At 28.5% G+C, this 19,662-nt stretch overlaps 1 protein-coding gene across 2 annotated transcripts in view; it reads left to right on the top strand.

Annotated features, from left to right (window-relative positions):
• The window catches only part of Gpdh1 (Glycerol-3-phosphate dehydrogenase 1), a 58,504-nt gene extending 39,138 nt beyond the window's left edge, over positions 1-19,366 (top strand). Inside the window, exons 4-7 of one of the 2 annotated variants that reach the window (XM_075292419.1) lie at positions 11,422-11,817; positions 11,879-12,216; positions 12,286-12,378; positions 18,647-19,366. In XM_075292419.1, the coding sequence (XP_075148534.1) occupies positions 11,422-11,817; positions 11,879-12,216; positions 12,286-12,378; positions 18,647-18,659 (840 nt within the window). In that variant the 3' untranslated portion in view covers positions 18,660-19,366. Of the gene's footprint in view, positions 1-11,421; positions 11,818-11,878; positions 12,217-12,285; positions 12,379-17,914; positions 18,509-18,646 lie in introns of those variants that run through there. The other variant, XM_075292411.1, reaches the window with a different exon arrangement.
• Positions 19,367-19,662: the final 296 nt, after the last annotated feature.

Raw genomic sequence — 19,662 nt, 5'->3', positions numbered from 1 at the left:
AAATTGATTAATGTTGAAAACGTAATCAATTAAAAAATTAATTGATATAAATAACTATTTAATCAAGTATAAAAATTATTGATTTTTTTAATTTTCATTTAAATGGAAGTAATATTTTAATTATATAAGAAACCCATTTAAAAATATAATTGAATAATTAGTTTGGAAATAATTAGTTTCATACTATTCACTTGTTCATTAAATTTTGACTTAAATCTAAAGAAAAATCCAAAATGCGTAAAGAACAAGTAAGGAAAATCTAAAGTCGGGCGGGGCCGACTATATTATACCCTGCACCACTTCGTAGATTAAAATTTTCGATACCATATCACATCCGTCAAATGTGTTGGGGGCTATATATAAAGGTTTGTCCCAAATACATACATTTAAATATCACTCGATCTGGACAAAATTTGATAGACTTCTACAAAATCTATAGACTCAAAATTTAAGTCGGCTAATGCACTAGGGTGGAACACAATGTTAGTAAAAAAAAATATGGGAAACATTTAAATCTGAAGCAATTTTAAGGAAACCTCGCAAAAGTTTATTTATGATTTATCGCTCGATATATATGTATTAGAAGTTTAGGAAAATTAGAGTCATTTTTACAACTTTTCGGCTAAGCAGTGGCGATTTTACAAGGAAAATGTTGGTATTTTGACCATTTTTGTTGAAATTAGAAAAACATATATATGGGAGCCACACCCAGAAAAAAGGGGCTCTAATGCCAACTGAACTTTATTTTAGTTCATGAAGATTAGTTGATTTTAGTTAAATTTTGCACAATATGAGTAAATGTTCCTTAGTTGAATAATTTTTTGCTAACTTTAATGACATGAACTAAAAATAAGAAAAAAAGTTGTATACAAATGTATAAATGGTTCATATTTTATTAAACTGGCAGAAGTTTGCTTAAATTGAGTTCATAAGTCTCTCAAATGAGTAAATTTTACTAAAATTGTACCTGTCATGAACTTCGTATAGCGCTAAAGACATTTTAACAATATTTAAATCCAATTTTTTCTTTCAACATATGAAATTTTCTTAAACAAGAGAAAAAATTAATTATTTTTAATAAATTTTCTTCAATTTGACAAAAAGTATTAACTTATTTGTAACATGTTGCAAAGTTAGAAAACAATTTTAGTTAAAATTTTCTAAAATAAACCTACATTTTCTTCCACGCTGGGTTCACTTTTTTTTGGGTGCATGTCTAAATCTGAACCGATTTTAACCAAATTTGGCACGCATAGCTACAATGCTAATTCTACTCTCTGTGCAAAATTTCAACTAAATCGGAGTTAAAAATTGGCCTCTGTGGTCATGTGAGTGTAAATCGGGCGAAAGCTATATATATGGGAGATATATCTAAATCTGAACCGATTTCAACCAAATTTGGCACGCATAGCTACAATACTAATTCTACTCCCTGTGCAAAATTTCAACTAAATCGCAGCAAAAAATTGGCCTCTGTGGTCATATGAGTGTAAATCGGGCGAAAGCTATATATGGGAGCTATATCTAAATCTGAACCGATTTCAACCGAATTTGGCACGCATAGCTACAATGCTAATTCTACTCCCTGTGCAAAATTGCAATTAAATCGGAGTAAAAAATTGGCCACTGTGGTCATATGAGTGTAAATCGGACGAACGATATATATGGGAGCTATATCTAAATCTGAACCGATTTCAATAAAATTTGGCACACTTGACTATAGTACTAATTGTTCTTCTTGTGCAAAATTTTAAGCAAATTGGGGTAAAAATCTGGCTGCTGGGACCGTATTAGTCCATATCGGGCGAAAGATATATATGGGAGCTATATCTAAATTTGAACCGATTTCTTCCAAAATCAATAGAGTTCTATTCTGAGCCAAAACATATACTTGTGCCAAATTTGAAGTCGACTAAAACTGCGACCTAGACTTTGATTACAAAAATGTGTTCACGGACAGACGGACATGGCTATATCGACTCAGGAGCCCACCTGAGCATTTTTGCCAAAGACACCATGTGTCTATCTCGTCTCCTTCTGGGTGTTGCAAAGATATGCACTAACTTATAATACCCTGTTCCATAGTGTGGCGCAGGGTATAAAAATCCTAAACCATTTTTTTCACAAAAGGTTAGCGTCACTGAATATAACCTGATAATTGAAGATTCCAAAATGAAGTCGAATGAAGGGGTTGTTATTCTACTGGTGTTTTATTTTTTTATAAACCAATTTTCAAAAAACGATCATTTTTATCACTAATTTAAAATAACAAATATTTTATATATTTTATTTGTTTTTTATTATATTATTTTACTATATAATTTTATAACAATCTCTCCGTATACCATTACAACGCGATTCCACCTAAAAAAAAATCCCACGCGCAAACACATCGATTACATCGATGACAGGTATCGATTACATCTACACGCTCACAAAAAATCGCTTCTGTAACATATACTCCCAAACATATTTTGCTTCAAGCATATATATTTTTGGGTATTGCCCAAACATTTATATGTTTGATCTCCTCCAATATATAATATGTTTGAAAGCATATTGGTTTAAACAATATATGTTTGTGTAGTCTAAGTTCCAAACATTTTGTATTTTTGCATCCAAATTCAATAATGTTGTCTTCCAAAAAACAATATGTTATTATGTGAACATATAATATGTTTGGAAGCATTTTGCAGCCAAAAATATTATATGCTTAAAAAAAATTCTCCCAAACAATATTGTGCTCAAAATTTTATTTATTTATTTATATATTTACAATCATAATGAATTATGAAAATAAACAGGTAATATAGGTGCTAACAACATAGGTTTTCGACCTGTATGCTCAAAATTTTGTTTCTGCCCAATTGTATATTCCCCGACATCTTTATCACTTCCACGAGATTTTTTAGTTCTTAGCACCTTTTTCTGTAATACAAACAATGTAGAAGAAATTATTCAATTTTATGATTTTTTTTTATTTTAATTTTACCTTTTGCCGGATGGGGATTCGAACAGCGGGCCACACAGTTTGTAAGGATCAAAGAAGTAGCTGATCAATTGCCCAAGGAAAAATAAAATGTTAATTTTGTAGTAACAAGCAACAACCACCAACTTAATTCAATATCGCTCCCTGTTAAATAGCGCTCCAAGCTACTAAACACATATATGTTTATAGGCTATTTCTAAATTAATATATGTTTGCATTCAAGCATATTATATTTACAAACATTTTATGTCCCAAACATAATATGTTCTAACATATTAACATATATATCCCAAACATGTTATGCTAGTTTATGAACATTATATGCTTGCACTCAAAAATATTGTGTTTAAAAATTTGTGTTCCAAACATATAATGTTTATAGCCAAACATATGAAAAACAGTCTTTTTCAACCGTGTAGATAAAAGAAATGTAGGAAATTTTCCTATATTCTAACAAGTGTGTTTCCTTAAGTTTTGAAAGGATTGAATACTTCTTAGTACGAATGATCTAAAATATTTTTCTATGGCAAGTGTTATTCGTATGTATGATAAGCTTTCTATAATAAAGGAAGTCAGAATTATCATTTTATAGGAAATTTTACTAAATTTGAGGAAACTTGGTTTTAGTTCGATTTTTGTTTATTTTTACGAATGCTTTGTTATCAGTTAATAAAATTTTCTTTTTCAGTAGTAAATTCTTATACCCAGCGAAGAAAACAGTATTAACATAGTAAAATTCCATGCCTTATTCTAGTTAATGAAATATTCCTAACTGCTTTCAGTTTAGGATTTTTTTGTGAAACAAGTAAATTTTATTATTTCACACAAAAATTTAACTGAATGGAAATAAAATGGCTAAAATAAATTGATGAACATTTTTTCCTTTAGTTTCGAAGACACTTTTTCCTGGGTGTATAAGCTGTAGGTTTTGTATCAATTTCGATTTACTAGAGACGTTTAGTAGAAAAATGGTAACAAAATTGGGTAATTTTCGTTGGTTGTTAAAGAAGATTACTAAAAATGCATTTTAGTATTCACCAATATGGAAAATATTTATAGCGTATTTAGATTACAGACTCTAGTTTAAATTATCATCGAGAGATAAATCAAAACTAAGTAGGGAGTTTGAGTTTGGTATCGTTTTCGAATATCCTCTGTAGTGGACATTGGTAGTCAAAGGGTTAATAGCAAATGTGAAACGTGTGAATATAGTTTCCAACTCAGCAATTTTATGATCTAAATTTGCCACACCTACCTATAAGTGCTTTTCTTCACACTCACCTAAAAAGATTCTTATCAATGTTTTAACAATTAGAAAAATTCTTACGATACGATGACGACAGACGGACATACTGATGATTGAAGAGTACAATTTCAATGTGAAGTACTCGAAACACTTGTATGTGATAACCTTTAAACGGACGACTGGTATTTTTGTTTTTTTTTTGTGTTAAGAATAATATTAGGAAAAAAAATCAACAAACATTGTGTTGAGTAAAAATAATTTTTTTTATTAAATTTTTATTATGAACTTATTTCCAATTTGCTTTAATCCATCCATGTGTATTTTTTGCTTTATGTTGTAATTTTTCGAATTCGATTCTTAAGTTTAATGAACTGTATACCTTTTGTGGGGGTACTGTTGCGGTAGGCCGCTTATTTTGTATTTACAAAATGTAAACTTGTTTTCAACAACGTAATTATTAGTATGCATAAATTATGACGTTATACTATAGATTTATTACACAAACAATGATTTGAATTTAAATCATTGAATCACTGGTGCTATTACATTGTTAAAAAACAAAACTACTGCTGTGGGCAAAAACTAAAACGTTATAAAATTCCTTCTCAAAAAATTGTGTATAAAGCGGATATTAGTAACGCCTGAAAATATGCAAACATTTTTTTTTTGGAATTTTCATATGAGCTGTTAATTTCAAGGATTAGATTTCGATGAAATGATTGTTGAATTTATTTACTTTTAGTTTAAAAATGTGCGTTCTCATAGTTTCATGGAAAAAAAAACTTTAATAAACTCTAATTTAAAAAAAACAATTAATTTAGTTGGTATTTGTATACCCTAAAACACATAGTACACAGAAAAAAATATCACCAAAATATTTCCAATTAAAAAGTTAATTGAAGTTGAATGTTTTTTCAATTAATAAATTAATTGATACAATTAACTTTTTAATCAAGATAGAAACATTAAGTTAATTAAGTCAATGATTGAAAATTTTTAAATTTTTAATTAAAAAATTAATTGATACAATTAACGTTTTAATCAAATTCGGAAGACTAAGTCAGTTAAAAAAAGTGATGAACATTTCAGAAAGTAATTGAAAATAGTTAACTTTTTAAATAAAAAATTAATTGGGGTTTGCATTCAAAATCAATTAAATTTTTAATTGAATCAATTAAAAAATTAATTGAAAATTGCTAATAACATCAATTAATTTTTTAATCAAGAACTTTTTCTATGCCCAATTAAAACTGTGATTGATACTATCATTTTCGTGATTGAAGACATTTCAATTAAAAAATTAATTGGATCAATTAATTTCGTGATTGAATCAGAAAATTTTTTTTTTGTGTGTAGTCATGGTATAATTACTTTAATCTGCCAAAAAAATGTGCCTACCAGAAATATTGATTTTAGACCCCATAAAATATATACCAATCGACTCTGAATCCCCTCCTGAGTAGAGGTGTGCACGTGAGTAATATTTTGCTCACGCTCACGCTCACGCACACTCACGATGGAGAAATCTTATTCACGCACGATATTTTTTGGTAGGACTTACGCTCACGCACGCTCACGAAAAGAAAATTTGTACTCACGCACACTCACGCACGAAAATCTTTTAAATATCGTGACTCACGAAAAACCTCGTGACTCACGAATAATTTTATGAGTAATTTACCTACAGAACCTGACTGAAAATATGAGTATGATTAAAATCGAGAGCGTTATAAAACTCTTAACACCTAAGATATCACAAAAATTATAAATGAATTCAACTCCTAAGCATTTTATGTTCGTAAGTGGGATTATTTTCGTGAGCGTGTTTTTCCGAAATTCGTTACTCACGCACGCTCACGAAGATATTATTTTCGTGAATCACGCTCACGCACGACATTTGGTTGGTTAATCACGCTCACGCACACTCACGCAGTTTCCCTTAGCGTGACTCACGACTCACGCGTGAGTCACGAAAATTTTCGTGAGTCACGATAATTTCGTGTCACGTGAACAACTCTACTCCTGAGTCGATCTAGGCCTTGGTGTCCGTCCGTCCGTCCATGTATTTGTTGTTCGCAGGATTCCGGTCGCAATTATTAACCGATTTTGATGAAATTTGGTATGTAGCGCTTTATCGGCACAAGGACGGAAAAAAATCGTATCAAATTTAGATATAGCTCCATATATATATGTATCACCCAATTTCGATAAATGGGGTCAGATTGAGCTCATTTACTAACCGAACGGCGTCAAATTTGTCACAAAGTAATCCAATTAACCACCCTTTAAGTGTGCCAAATTTCATCGAAATCGGTTCAGATTTAGCTATAGCTCCCATATATATGTATCGCCCGATTTTACAAAATTTGATCATAATAGCCTTATTTATTAACAGATCTTACTCAAATTTAGCAAAAAGTAACCTTCTGAGGTATCGAGCAAACCTGCAAAATATCATCCAAATCGGTTCTGATATAGATATAGCTCCCTTACATATGTAGCGCCCGACTTTCAAAAATGTTTCCACTATAACCTTATTTATGACCATAGTGGCCTCATTTATTAGCCGATCTTACTCGAATTTAGCACAAGGTAACCTTCTGTGGTATAAACCAAATTTGGAAAATATCATCCAAACCGGTTCAGATTTAGATATACCTCCCATATATATGCATCGATCTTTCCCAAATTTGGCCATAATACTCTTATTTATTAATCAACGTTGCTCAAATTTCAAATGTACATGTATTAGCCGAACGTATTTAGAATTGCATGTAGCTCTTACATAAATCTATTGCCCTATTTTCAGAAACTTGGATTTATTACTCACACAAATTGAGCGATTTCATCTTTTTTAATAATGGACTCAATATTAGTATCATGCTAACTCTTCTGTGGGTTCAGAATCAACTATAGCTCCTAATATCAGACATTTCTGTTCAGATTGTGATAAAACTCCCATGTACCCCTTAATGTTCTTAAATATGGTAATGCGGTTTTCCCCAAACCTATTCCATTGGTAACCCACAAACAATGTTCACTAATTCAGTAGAGATGGTTTAGGGTATGATATAGTCGGCCCCGTCCGACTTTCTACTTTACTTACTTGTTTCTTTATAAAAAAGTGTATTTTTTTTAATAAGTGTAACACGCACAAAAAAAAAAATTTAATCAATCACGCAATTAATTGTTTTAATTAATTGTTTAATTAAAATGCCTACCAATCACGCAATTGTTCTAATTATTTTTTAATTGAAATCCCCATCAATCACAGTTTTAATTGGGCATATAAAAAATGTTTGAATAAAAAATTAATTGATTTGATTCGAAAATTTCAATTAATTTTTTTAATTTATTCAATTAAATTTAATTGGTGTTTATTGCAAAACTCAACTATTTTCAATTACTTTCTTATCTGATTTTTCGTTCTTATTTTAATTAAAAAATTGATTTTTTGAAATAATTTTTTATTTAAAAAATTAAAAAATGCCATCACTTCTTTCCTTCCGAGTTGACTAAAAAATTAATTGTATCAATTAATTTTTAATTAAAAAAAATTTCAACTTCAATCAACTTTTTAATTGGAAATATTTTGGTGATATTTTTTCTGTGCAACTTTTATTGAAAGTGACACTTTTTGTGCCACCTTTTAGAAATTCTCAACGGTGCCGCTGCCCCTATTTTGCTGCAGTAGTTCTCCAGTCTTTTTCTTGGTTGTATAACCCCGAATCGCCTTTCCAACCGTCTCTCTGTTCCATATTTCTTTATTGATCCCCCGTGTCCAACCGAATAAATGGCACAAATTTAGTAACAAAAACCAAAAAACAACAAAACAAAACAACAAAAAACAAAATAGCTGAACATTTCTTAAAACACTTACTAAAATAAAAATTTTTTATGATGAAATATATTTCAAAAAAAAAAAAAAAACAAAAAAAAATAATAATAATAATAATAATTAACACAAATTAATCAATTATTCCATTAAATGTGTTAAGTGATTTGCATCATGTTGGCAAATATATTTTTGGTAAAAAATCTACTACACTATCTTTTGTGTGACGACTTACCCTATTAGAAAATAAACACAAAATCAACCAACCTACTCTATAGAAATGTATATTAATAATATACGCATTTTATACATAATTGAGTTGATGGCAACATATTTTGATTTGTTTTTTGGCATTTAACCAAATACATTCATGGATTTATTATTTTGATAAAAAAATAATGTATATTCTTATTATATAAATACGTATTTGTTTTTAATCTAAATACATACATATATTTTGTTATTTTGTTTGATTTTGATTCTATATATTTATCAAAGAAATACATATACACTCAAAGATGTATGTTATTATTGACACCAAATAAGTTAGATAAAGGCGTAAAAGGCTGTAGAAACCCAGTAAAAAATGGAGCACTACTTCAGCAGGATTGTAAGGGAGAGAGACATAAACTAGTTTGATTACTCGTTTACGTTATTGCCACCGATTCATGCAGGGTGGATGCACTGCCTACTTTATTGTATACCAAAAAGCGCAACTAAACTCTTATGTTAACGTTCGCAAAAAATTATTAAAGAAAAGGAAACTTTCTCCAAACATTATAATTCCATGAACTAAAATAACGTTAAATTGGCTCTAGTGAAATAGAGAGTTCACTTTTTTTTGAGTGTACCAAAAAAGGTAAATTTTTTACTGTTTGGTAGATTTTGCAAAATATTCTTCTCCAAATAAGAGACACTTCAATTTTGTATAGAAATAAAATTTTGATAAAGTTTTCTATAGAAATGAAATTTGGACAATTTTTTTTTATTTCCACAATTTTGGCAAAATTTTCTATGGAAATAAAATGTTGGCTAAATTTTCCATAGAAATAAAATTTTGGCAAAATTTTCTATAAAAATAAAATTTTTGCAAAATTTTCTATAGAAATAAAATTTTGGCAAAATTTTCCATATAAATAAAATTTTGGCAAAATTTTCTATAGAAATACAATTTTGACGAAATTTTCCATAAATAAAATTTTGGCAAAATTTTATATAGAAATAAAATTTTGGCAAAATTTTCTATAGAAATAAAATTTTGGCAAAATTTTCTACAAAAATACAATTTTGGCAAATTTTTCTATAGAAATAAAATTTGGCAAATTTTTCGATAGAAATAAAATTTTGGCAAATTTTTCTGTAGAAATAAAATTTTGGCAAAATTTTATATAGAAATAAAATTTTTGCAAAATTTTCTATAGAAATAAAATTTTGGCAAAATTTTCTATAGAAATAAAATTTTGGCAAAATTTTTTATAGAAATAAAATTTTGGCAAAAGTTTCTATAGAAATAAAATTTTTGCAAAATTTTCTATAGAAATAAAATTTTTGCAAAATTTTCTATAGAAATAAAATTTTGGCAAAATTTTCGATAGAAATAAAATTTTGCAAAAGTTTCTATAGAAATAACATTTTTGCAAACATTTCTATAGAAATAAAATTTTGGCAAAATTTTCTAGAGATCTAAAATTTTGGTTAAATTTTCTAGAGATCTAAAATTTTGGTTAAATTTTCAAAAAAAAAAAAATGAAATTTAGAGAACATTTTGTAGAGAAATAAAATTTTGCCAAATTTTCTAGAACTACCAAATGCTGATAAATTAATACGTTTTTTTTTTAATTTGTTAGAATTTTCTTCAAATTTTGGTACATTATTTTTGGCACTAGTGGCAAACCGTGGTATGAATCCGAAAGTAAATAACAGTCGACTGTATGGATGTTTAAAGATGAACCAAATCCAACAAAAGTTGCTCGCGCACCTAGTATTTCAAAGCAAAGGATAGCCAGTTTTTTTTCGGTAAAACAAGACATGTCGCAATCAGTGTTGCCAGTATTGGAGATTTTTCGCCAAATTGGGGATATTTTGGAGTAGTTGTTATTGCAATTTAACCTATATAGGCCCATGGCTTAAAATTACGAGCAAATAAATAATTAAAATAAATAGGAGAATTTTCATAAAGTGTGTGTGTGGAGAGTTTCCATAAACTTGGGGATTTTTTTGACATCGATTCAGTATAAACTATCATAGTTAGAAAGAATTAAAGAAGCCTAGCTAATCGTCAAAATTTAAAAAAGAAAAATTTGAGAGCCTATTTCTTTATTTTTTTTTTCTCACAAAAACTTGTTAATAATTTATCGGGAATTTTTGTGAGGATTTTTAATTGAAATTGGAGATTTTTGGCGATGAGAGTGTTCCAAGTTCCAAAATACTAGCAACATTGTACCACTAGAACAATCAATACTGAGCAGAGAATGAAACCGCCAAGTCGCGCCGCTGATTTCAGTTGCCGCCGACCATGTTTTGAAATTCAGCCGCCAATTAATCAAAAATATCGATTTAAACAAAACAAAAAAAAAACTGTATTAATAATTTTCGTATATTTTGCCAACATTTTAAGCCTTCAATCAATCAATTTCAAGCTGCTGTAATAGTTTGCAAAAATGTAGCTCTGAAAATTTTAAGGATATATAAATTTGATTGTATGATTGGTTGTACAACTAATCTCATTACCATTCGAATAACTTTGAATTGATTTTATAATGGATAATTGTCCGCCGCTGAATGGACACATCGGCAGAGCCGTCAAGTCGCTGCCGCCGGAGGCAAAAATTTAGTGTCAGCCGCCGCCGGCAAAAATGGATCAGCTTCATTCTCTGATTCTGAATGGTACACAGTCAGTTGTCTTCCATGAAATCAGAAACCCGTCGAAGTCGGATCACTCTTCACCATGCAAAAGTGTAGGGATGATATCTTAGTGGATGATATCTATTAATATTTGTTCTCTAATCCCAAAATATAATTGACTGCCCTCGGATATACATGGAGATTATAAATTTAGGGTTTATGTTATATAGGTTATATTTTTTTGTGTGTACATTTTCAGTCTTAATACTACGAATGTAGTAATTGCGAGGTTATGTAGAAGTATATCTAGTTATCTTCAGAAATCAGACATGGCTATTACGAGTCATATCAAGAGTTAGTGAAATTATTGTCAATTATTAATTGACATTACTAATTGATTCACACTACAATGATTAGCCTCAGTTATCTCCATCAATGTTAAAACACATTTTATTCTTATCTATGCCAAGTACTTTAGTTAATTGTTATTTAATGGATTTTTTTCAGATTGCCGTACCCGATCTTGTTGAGGCTGCCAAAGATGCCGACATTTTGATTTTTGTTGTACCACATCAATTTATTCCCAATTTCTGTAAACAATTATTGGGCAAACTTAAACCCAATGCCATTGCGATTTCCTTGATCAAGGGCTTTGATAAGGCCGAAGGTGGTGGCATTGATTTAATCTCACACATTATCACACGCCACTTGAAAGTTCCCTGCGCTGTATTGATGGGTGCCAATTTGGCTAATGAAGTGGCTGAGGGACAATTCTGTGAAACCACCATTGGTTGTCGGGATCCTAAATACGGTAAAGTTTTGCGTGATCTCTTCCAAGCCAATCATTTCAGAGTTGTGGTAGTCGATGATTCCGATGCTGTAGAGATTTGTGGTGCTTTGAAGGTATACAAAAAGTTGGAACAAAAAGAAAACAACGATTACATCTATTTTAACTTCTTTACAGAACATTGTGGCCATGGGTGCTGGTTTCGTCGATGGTTTGGGCTTGGGTGATAACACCAAAGCTGCTGTCATCCGTTTGGGATTGATGGAGATGATTCGTTTTGTTGAAATCATGTATCCCGGTGCCAAATTGTCCACATTCTTTGAGAGCTGTGGTGTTGCCGATTTGATTACGACCTGCTATGGTGGTCGTAACCGTAAAGTTGGTGAAGCTTTTGTGAAATCTGGCAAGACCATTCAACAATTGGAAACTGAATTATTAAATGGTCAAAAACTCCAAGGTCCCCTCACTGCCGAAGAAGTTAACTACATGTTGAAAAACAAAAATTTGGAAGAAAAGTATTTTACGATAATTTTAATTGAAATATGATCTATGATTATTAATTACTCTTAATTTTGTTTTATTAGATTCCCCCTCTTCACCGCCATTCACAAGATCTGTTCTGGTTCCTTGAAACCCCAGGATTTGATTGAATGCATACGTAATCACCCTGAGCATATGTAAGTTGGTTTTTCACTGTTGCCCATAACTCTATTGTGTCATTAGGATAGTACTACGTATTTTGCCTTTCTTTGCATCTTGATCAATTGTCAATTGGAAGTTATTGATTTGAGAGAAATTAGTATATCTTTTAGTTTAATTTCTTTATGTTGTATCTAATTAAAATAATGTGATTGTTTTTTTTTGTTTATTTATTGTACTTAGTATTATAAGAGTGCGATTGATTATTTGTATTGATATAGGTCTGGGCTTTGCAATTATTCATAAATTTATTAATGCCGAAATTTTTAAATTGTGTGAAAATCCCATGTCGTCCAAGGTGGACACTTTTGAAATATTGCCAAATTATTGATTTTTGGCAAAATTGGACTTATAGATTCTTTCACATGACGACGTTAAAGGAATTTGTTAGTTGACGCAGTAGCAAAATCTGCTAAAACAGCAAGAAGTCGGCTGAATATCTAGTGTGCGGCAGGGATGATAAATGATGCTGACGAAAAAATGCTAAAAATTTATTAAAAAGGTGCTAAAATTATATCAAATTTAAAGACTATTGTAAAATTATACATATATTTTAATTTAGACCGATTTGGACACTTGTTTTTTAGATTTTCTAAAAAATATAATTATGCAAAATTTTATTTCTGTAGAAAATTTTCTCAATTTTTTTTTTTCAGAAAATTTTCTCAAAAAAGAAAAATTTGTCAAAATTTTATTTCTATAGAAAAGTTTGTCAAAATGTTATATCCATAGAAAATTATGTCAACATTTTATTTATATAGAAAAGTTAGTCAAAATTTTATTTCTATACAAAATTATGTCAACATTTTATTTCTATAGAAAATTATGTCGAAATTGTATTTCTATAGAAAATTTTGTCAAAATTTATTTCTATAAAAAATTTTGTCAAAATTTTAATGCTATCGAAAATTATGTGAAAAGGTTATTTCTATAGAAGATTTTGTCAAAATTTTATTTCTATAGAACATTTTGTCAAAAATGTATTACTATAGAAAATTTTGTCAAAATTTTATTCCTATAAAAAATTATGTAAAAATTTTATTCCTATAAAAAATTATGTAAAAATTTTATTTCTACAGAAAATTTTGTTCATTTTTTATACTGTAGGAAATTTTGTCAAAATTTTATTTCTATAGAAAATTTTGTCTAAATTTTATTTCTATAGAAAAATTTTTCAAATTTTTATTTCTATAGAAAATTTTCTCAAAATTTTATTTCTATAGAAAATTTTGTCAAGATTTTATTTCTATAGAAAATTTTGTCAAAATTTTATTTCTATAGAAAATTTTGTCAAAATTTTATTGCTATAGAAAATTATGTCAAAATTTTATTGCTATAGAAAATTATGTCAAAATTTTATTGCTATAGAAAATTATGTCAAAATTTTATTTCTATAGAATATTTTGTCAACATTCTATTTCTATAGAAAATTTTGTCAAAAGTTTATTTCTATAGAAAATTTTGTCAAAATGCTATTTCCATAGAAAATTCTGTCAAAATGTTATTTCCATAGAAAATTTTGTCAACATTTTATTTCTGTAAAAAATGATGTCAACATTTTATTTCTATAGAAAATTTTGTCAAAATTTTATTTCTATACAAAATTATGTCAACGTTTTATTTTTATAGAAAATTATGTCGAAATTGTATTTCTATAGTAAATTTTGCCAAAATTTTATTTGTATAGAAAATTTTATCAAAATTTTATTGCTATAGAAAATTATGGCAAAATTTTATTTCTATAGAACATTTTGTCAAAATTTTATTATTATAGAAAATTTTGTAAAAATTTTATTTCCACAGAAAATCTTGTCAAAATTTTTATTCTGTAGAAAATTTTGTCAAAATTTATTTCTATAGAAAATTATGGCAAAATTTTATTTCAATAGAAAAGTTTGTCAAAATTTTATTGCTATAGAAAATTATGCCAAAATTTTATGGCAATAGAAAATTATGTCAAAATTTTATTTCTATAGATTTTGTTAAAATTTTATTTCTATATAAAATTATGTCAACATTTTATTTCTATAGAAAATGTTGTCACAATTGATAGTAAATTTTGTCAAAATTTTATTTGTGTAGTAAATTTAGTCAAAATTTTATTTCTATAGAAAATGTTATCAAAATTTTATTGCTATTTTATTTCTATAGAACATTTTGTCAAAATTTTATTACTATAGAAAATTTTGTCAAAATTTTATTCCTATAAAAAATTATGTAAAAATTTTATTCCTATAAAAAATTATGTAAAAATTTTATTCCTATAAAAAATTATGTAAAAATTTTATTTCTACAGAAAATTTTGTTCATTTTTTATACTGTAGGAAATTTTGTCAAAATTTTATTTCTATAGAAAATTTTGTCAAAATTTTATTTCTATAGAAAATTTTGTCAAAATTTTATTTCTATAGAAAATTTTGTCAAGATTTTATTTCTATAGAAAATTTTGTCAAAATTTTATTTCTATAGAAAATTTTGTCAAAATTTTGTTGCTATAGAAAATTATGTCAAAATTTTATTTCTATAGAATATTTTGTCAACATTATATTTCTATAGAAAATTTTGTCAAAAGTTTATTTCTATAGAAAATTTTGTCAAAATGTTATTTCCATAGAAAATTCTGTCAACTCATCGCAATTTCCTAACTCATCGCAGTTTCCTGGTTGCCGGGCATATGGGACCTGGCCATATCGTTGAGAGATTTGCGTTGAAACATCACTTCATAGCCAGTTTGCCAGCTCGTTTATGGCTAATATTTCACCATGGTAAGGTAATCTTTTCGCGATTTCAATTTCCAGTCCAAAACACAATTGTCCATCCAATTTACAGCCATCGGTGTAGAAATCTATATAATGTTTATTTCCCAGGGTCTGTGTACACCACGGCTCACTGTTGAGAATTAGAGTTTCAATTTTTTTTCTAAAAGCTGTTTCGACAGAGTGTAATCCACTAAGTTTGGCACATCCGGCATCATTTTTTTTTCGACCACAGCAATAGCTCGCGCAACCGTCAGTCGTTGTTGTTTTTTGTTGTAGCCCTTTGGAGTTTGTATTTATTTATTTATTCATTTAATCGACCAACGCCTCTATGGACTATATGTTGATAGATTTAATACAATTCAAAGCAATTGCTTAAAACTAACTCCTAGCGCGCAATCTTTTAATAAACAGTAAATTTGAAGTAATATTTGTAAAAAAAAAAGTAGGAAATAAATTGGCAGTATCGGAGCCCATCAATGTAAAATATTCGAGAAATCTAATTAATTAAATGAAGAAGGTCTAGCTGATCATTTTTTTAGATTGTGAGACAGCAAATTCCATAACCTTGCCACACGCACTGAGAAAGAACGCTCAAAGACTACATGGAATAAATGCTCAATAAGAACCTGACAGTTTCTACTAGAGTTCAAGAACGGTATAGAATTAAAAATATACAAAGGAAGACCCTACGTGACCACAGACAAGGAAAAATAAATACACCTAAATCGCGAAGAGTTGTCAAACCACCAACCTAAGAGAGAGAAACATACATATTTTCGAGTTTTTCGGGAAATAGACATGGGGGTTGGCAGTCCTTGGACAGAGTTGAAAACTCTGTGTCCGCCCCGAGCCATAGACCCGATTGCAACGAGGGCGGCGTCAGCCGTTGTTGCAACTGACTGTTGGCCAATATGTCTGAAGGCAATGGCTCATATATATTATTCACTTGATATGGATATCACAGGTGGTGAACTTGTCTCTATTATCAATAACACTAGGCAACAAATCACAAACTTTTCTCTGTGAATTGTTTCTAGCATATTTTTTCTTATTGATTATGACCTACTAAACACGAAAATGATTTTTAAAAAATTTTCTGTCGATTGGTTTTCGAGATATAATTTTTTTTTTTAATTTTTGGAGGTACACCTACAATTTTGAGCATATCTTTCGTTTTCTTTGACCTTTTTGATCCGAATACTACTCAAATTAAAGAAAATTGAGCCGTCTACAACTCATTCTCAGAAAATTTTCAAATCGGTTAAGTAGTTTGGATGTTAGCGGCTTAAAAAGGTAAAAAAACGGCGTTTTTTAAGTAAAAATGTGGCAAAAAAAAACATATAAAAATTCATATAAAATATAAAAAATTATTAAATAACGGCAATTTTTTGTTTTTTTTTACGTGTAGCTGGAATCTTTACAAAGAAATTAAGACCTTACTTAACAACAACACAATACAACAAATAGCGGACTGATAATTTTTTTTGTAAAGTTTCCAGCTACACGTAAAAAAACAAAAAATGCCGTTAGAATTTTTTTTATATTTTATATGATTTTTTATATGTTTTTTTTGCCACATTTTTACTTAAAAAACGCCGTTTTTTACCTTTTTAAGCCGCTAACATCCAAACTACTTACCCGATTTGAAATTTTTCTGAGAATGAGTTGTAGACGGCTCAATTTTCTTTAATTTGAGTAGTATTAGGATCAAAAAGGTCAAAGAAAACGAAAGATATGCTCAAAATTGTAGTTGTACCTCCAAAAATTAAAAAAAAAAAATAAAAAAATTATATCTCGAAAACCAATCGACAGAAAAATTTTTAAAAATCATTTTCGTGTTCAGTCGGTCATAATCAATAAGAAAAAATATGTTAGAAACAATTCACAAAATGGTTGTTGGCTAGTGTAATTGTTGTCCGATGCTATTAAATAGTTTGCTTAATATATGACAATTTGTATGTTTTCTATACCAGTCGCACTCCAAATAATGCAGGACCTAAAAATGTGTACTAAAAAAAATCTATGTATTATTTAATATTTTATTTTATGTTATTGTAAAGAAGAAAAAACACATTAAACTCACCACAAGCATAATTCAATGTGTTCAATTTATATGTAAAAGTATTTTATAAGAATATAAAATTGTTTGTAAAACGCACCACCAAAACATGTATTTGTTTCAAAGAATGTAGAGATGATATGATTAGATATAATTGAAAAATATATAGAAAAATCTATTTTTTTTTAAATACGATTGAGCTACAAAATATCTTTCAGCATGCATTATTATTAGTAGTTAAAAAATTATGGATTATGTACAAAGATACGACTTTTCAATATTTATCTCGTCAATAAAGACAATTTACGAATTGTAAAAAAATTAAATAATTAAAGTGGGAAGTGCTCCATAACTATTTTAAAATTTTGAGATGAGCTTGAAGCAAAGTCATGGAGTAATAAAACGATAGTAATGATTTTTATTGTAAGAAATATTGTTCCAAAATTATTCCAAAGCATGCTGTAAGATATTCAATATTCGGCCAAAGCCGATTTAAAAATTAGCTTTTCATTTAGCTTTTATTATTATTTCATTTACTTATTTTTTCGTTTTTTAAGCTTATAACTACACTTTTGGTTTCATTTTATTATAGAAATTTATTTTAATTTATTAATTTCCTAATTCTCTCCCTTTCATGATCCTAACCAATGTTTTTTGTCTTTATAACTTTCATCATTTGTTATCATTATTTTCTAGGGATTCAACATTACTGGCACCGGCACCAAAACTCTAAAAAACAAAAAATAAATAAATAAAATAAAACATGACTCATGTTTACGCACAAACAAAAACAAACACCCTATAGTCATCTTCGTTGATAGATTTTTGTAATATATCAAAAAAAGAAATGAAATTACCACCCGCAAGCAAAGCAATTTTGCCCAACTAAAACCAATTCCCCCCTCCGGATCATACATCAAAAGTCTGCAGACTAATCAAACATTTGTTTGTTGTTTTGTTTATGTTTATAGTGCACTAGCCCAGAATCGAAACAACAAAATCATGCTGCAATCAATCATCAATCAATACTATCAATCATAAGAAAAAGTTTTATTATTTTTTTTTTCGTTCGTTTATATATTTTTTAATTTTATGCAAGACTTGTTTTCATTTTTTTTTATATACAACATTTATTATTGATTTCATTTGTATTAATTTGTACATAACAAAGTGTAATTAAATTGTTAAATAATGCATTATGAAACTAAAGACAATTTTAAAGCCATACATACAATTGTTAATAAAGAGAATATTGGTTATTTTCTAGAAAATTACAAATTTTAATAAAAAGTTTTTTTTCGTTGTTGTGTTTAATTGGCCCTATAGAAATTCCCAACAAAATTGGCATGTATCTGAAAATGTTTTATTGTGTTAACGCTTTTATGAAATTCGATCTTAAAAACAAAATGTATTTTCTTTAATTCGCAGGCAAAAATTCTAAATTCATATTTACAAAACCAAAGCAAAATTATATCGATGGTAAAGCCTACCAACCAAAGTCTCCCATCATTGCAACGTCATTTGCTTCGTTCAACAAACCAAAAACATTTATTGCTAACATTTTAAGATCAGCTCTAAATAGCTACCAAGGAAAAAAAAACAAAAAATGCCAAAACTGTGATTTGTTTTCATTTTAAAGTAAAATATTAATATTTAAAAAAAAACATTTCACATTCTCTCAAACACACATACAAAGACACACCAAAGCAGCTTTAGAAAGAAAACCAAAAAGCACAAATTTCTTTTTATATATGATATCAATGTGGGAAGCCAATCTCTGAAAAAAAGTAAACTATACACATTTTTAAACTGGACACTTGTTAAACTAAGTTTTTAGACAAACTAAAACCGGGCATATCTTCCCATCAATTTTGTCCTCAACATTTCTTAAGATCATCCCCAAATCGTAAATCATTTTTTTTTCATTTAAGTGGAAAAAAATATGGAAACCCAGGTACCTAATATTTGTTAAGGTAACAAAACCAAAAGGACAATTGATTTTATTTTATTTTATGTGTGTTCACAACAAAAGACCACAAAAAGAGTAGTTATAATTTTAAATAGTAGAAGAATAAAAGAACAAAAAACAAACATACAAGTTAGTATGAAATATTTGTGAAAATAAAAATAATTATGAAAATCGAAGAACCCAAGATTTTTTATTGAAGGACGATTTTCCAATTTTTCAAGTCATTTGTTTTAATTAGATATACACACAAAAGTCTTTGAAAAGTTGGAAATTATTTGTTAAAAATTTAATTTGATGCATGTAAGTAAAAATATTATTTTCTGATTAACGGCCATTTTCATGTAGCTCCATAACCCAATTTCCTTTCTGGCGAAATACGTGTGTGCTTCGAACTACTATGTGAAGATAATGCGCTGAGAAAGGGAGAATTGAACGCCAATCTCACCCATAATTTTGATGGAATTCTGAATTGAAA

The sequence above is a fragment of the Haematobia irritans genome, chromosome 1 (genome assembly GCF_050003625.1).
Source record: "Haematobia irritans isolate KBUSLIRL chromosome 1, ASM5000362v1, whole genome shotgun sequence".
Taxonomy (NCBI): domain Eukaryota; kingdom Metazoa; phylum Arthropoda; class Insecta; order Diptera; family Muscidae; genus Haematobia; species Haematobia irritans.
This window is presented reverse-complemented; position numbering and strand designations above follow the sequence as displayed.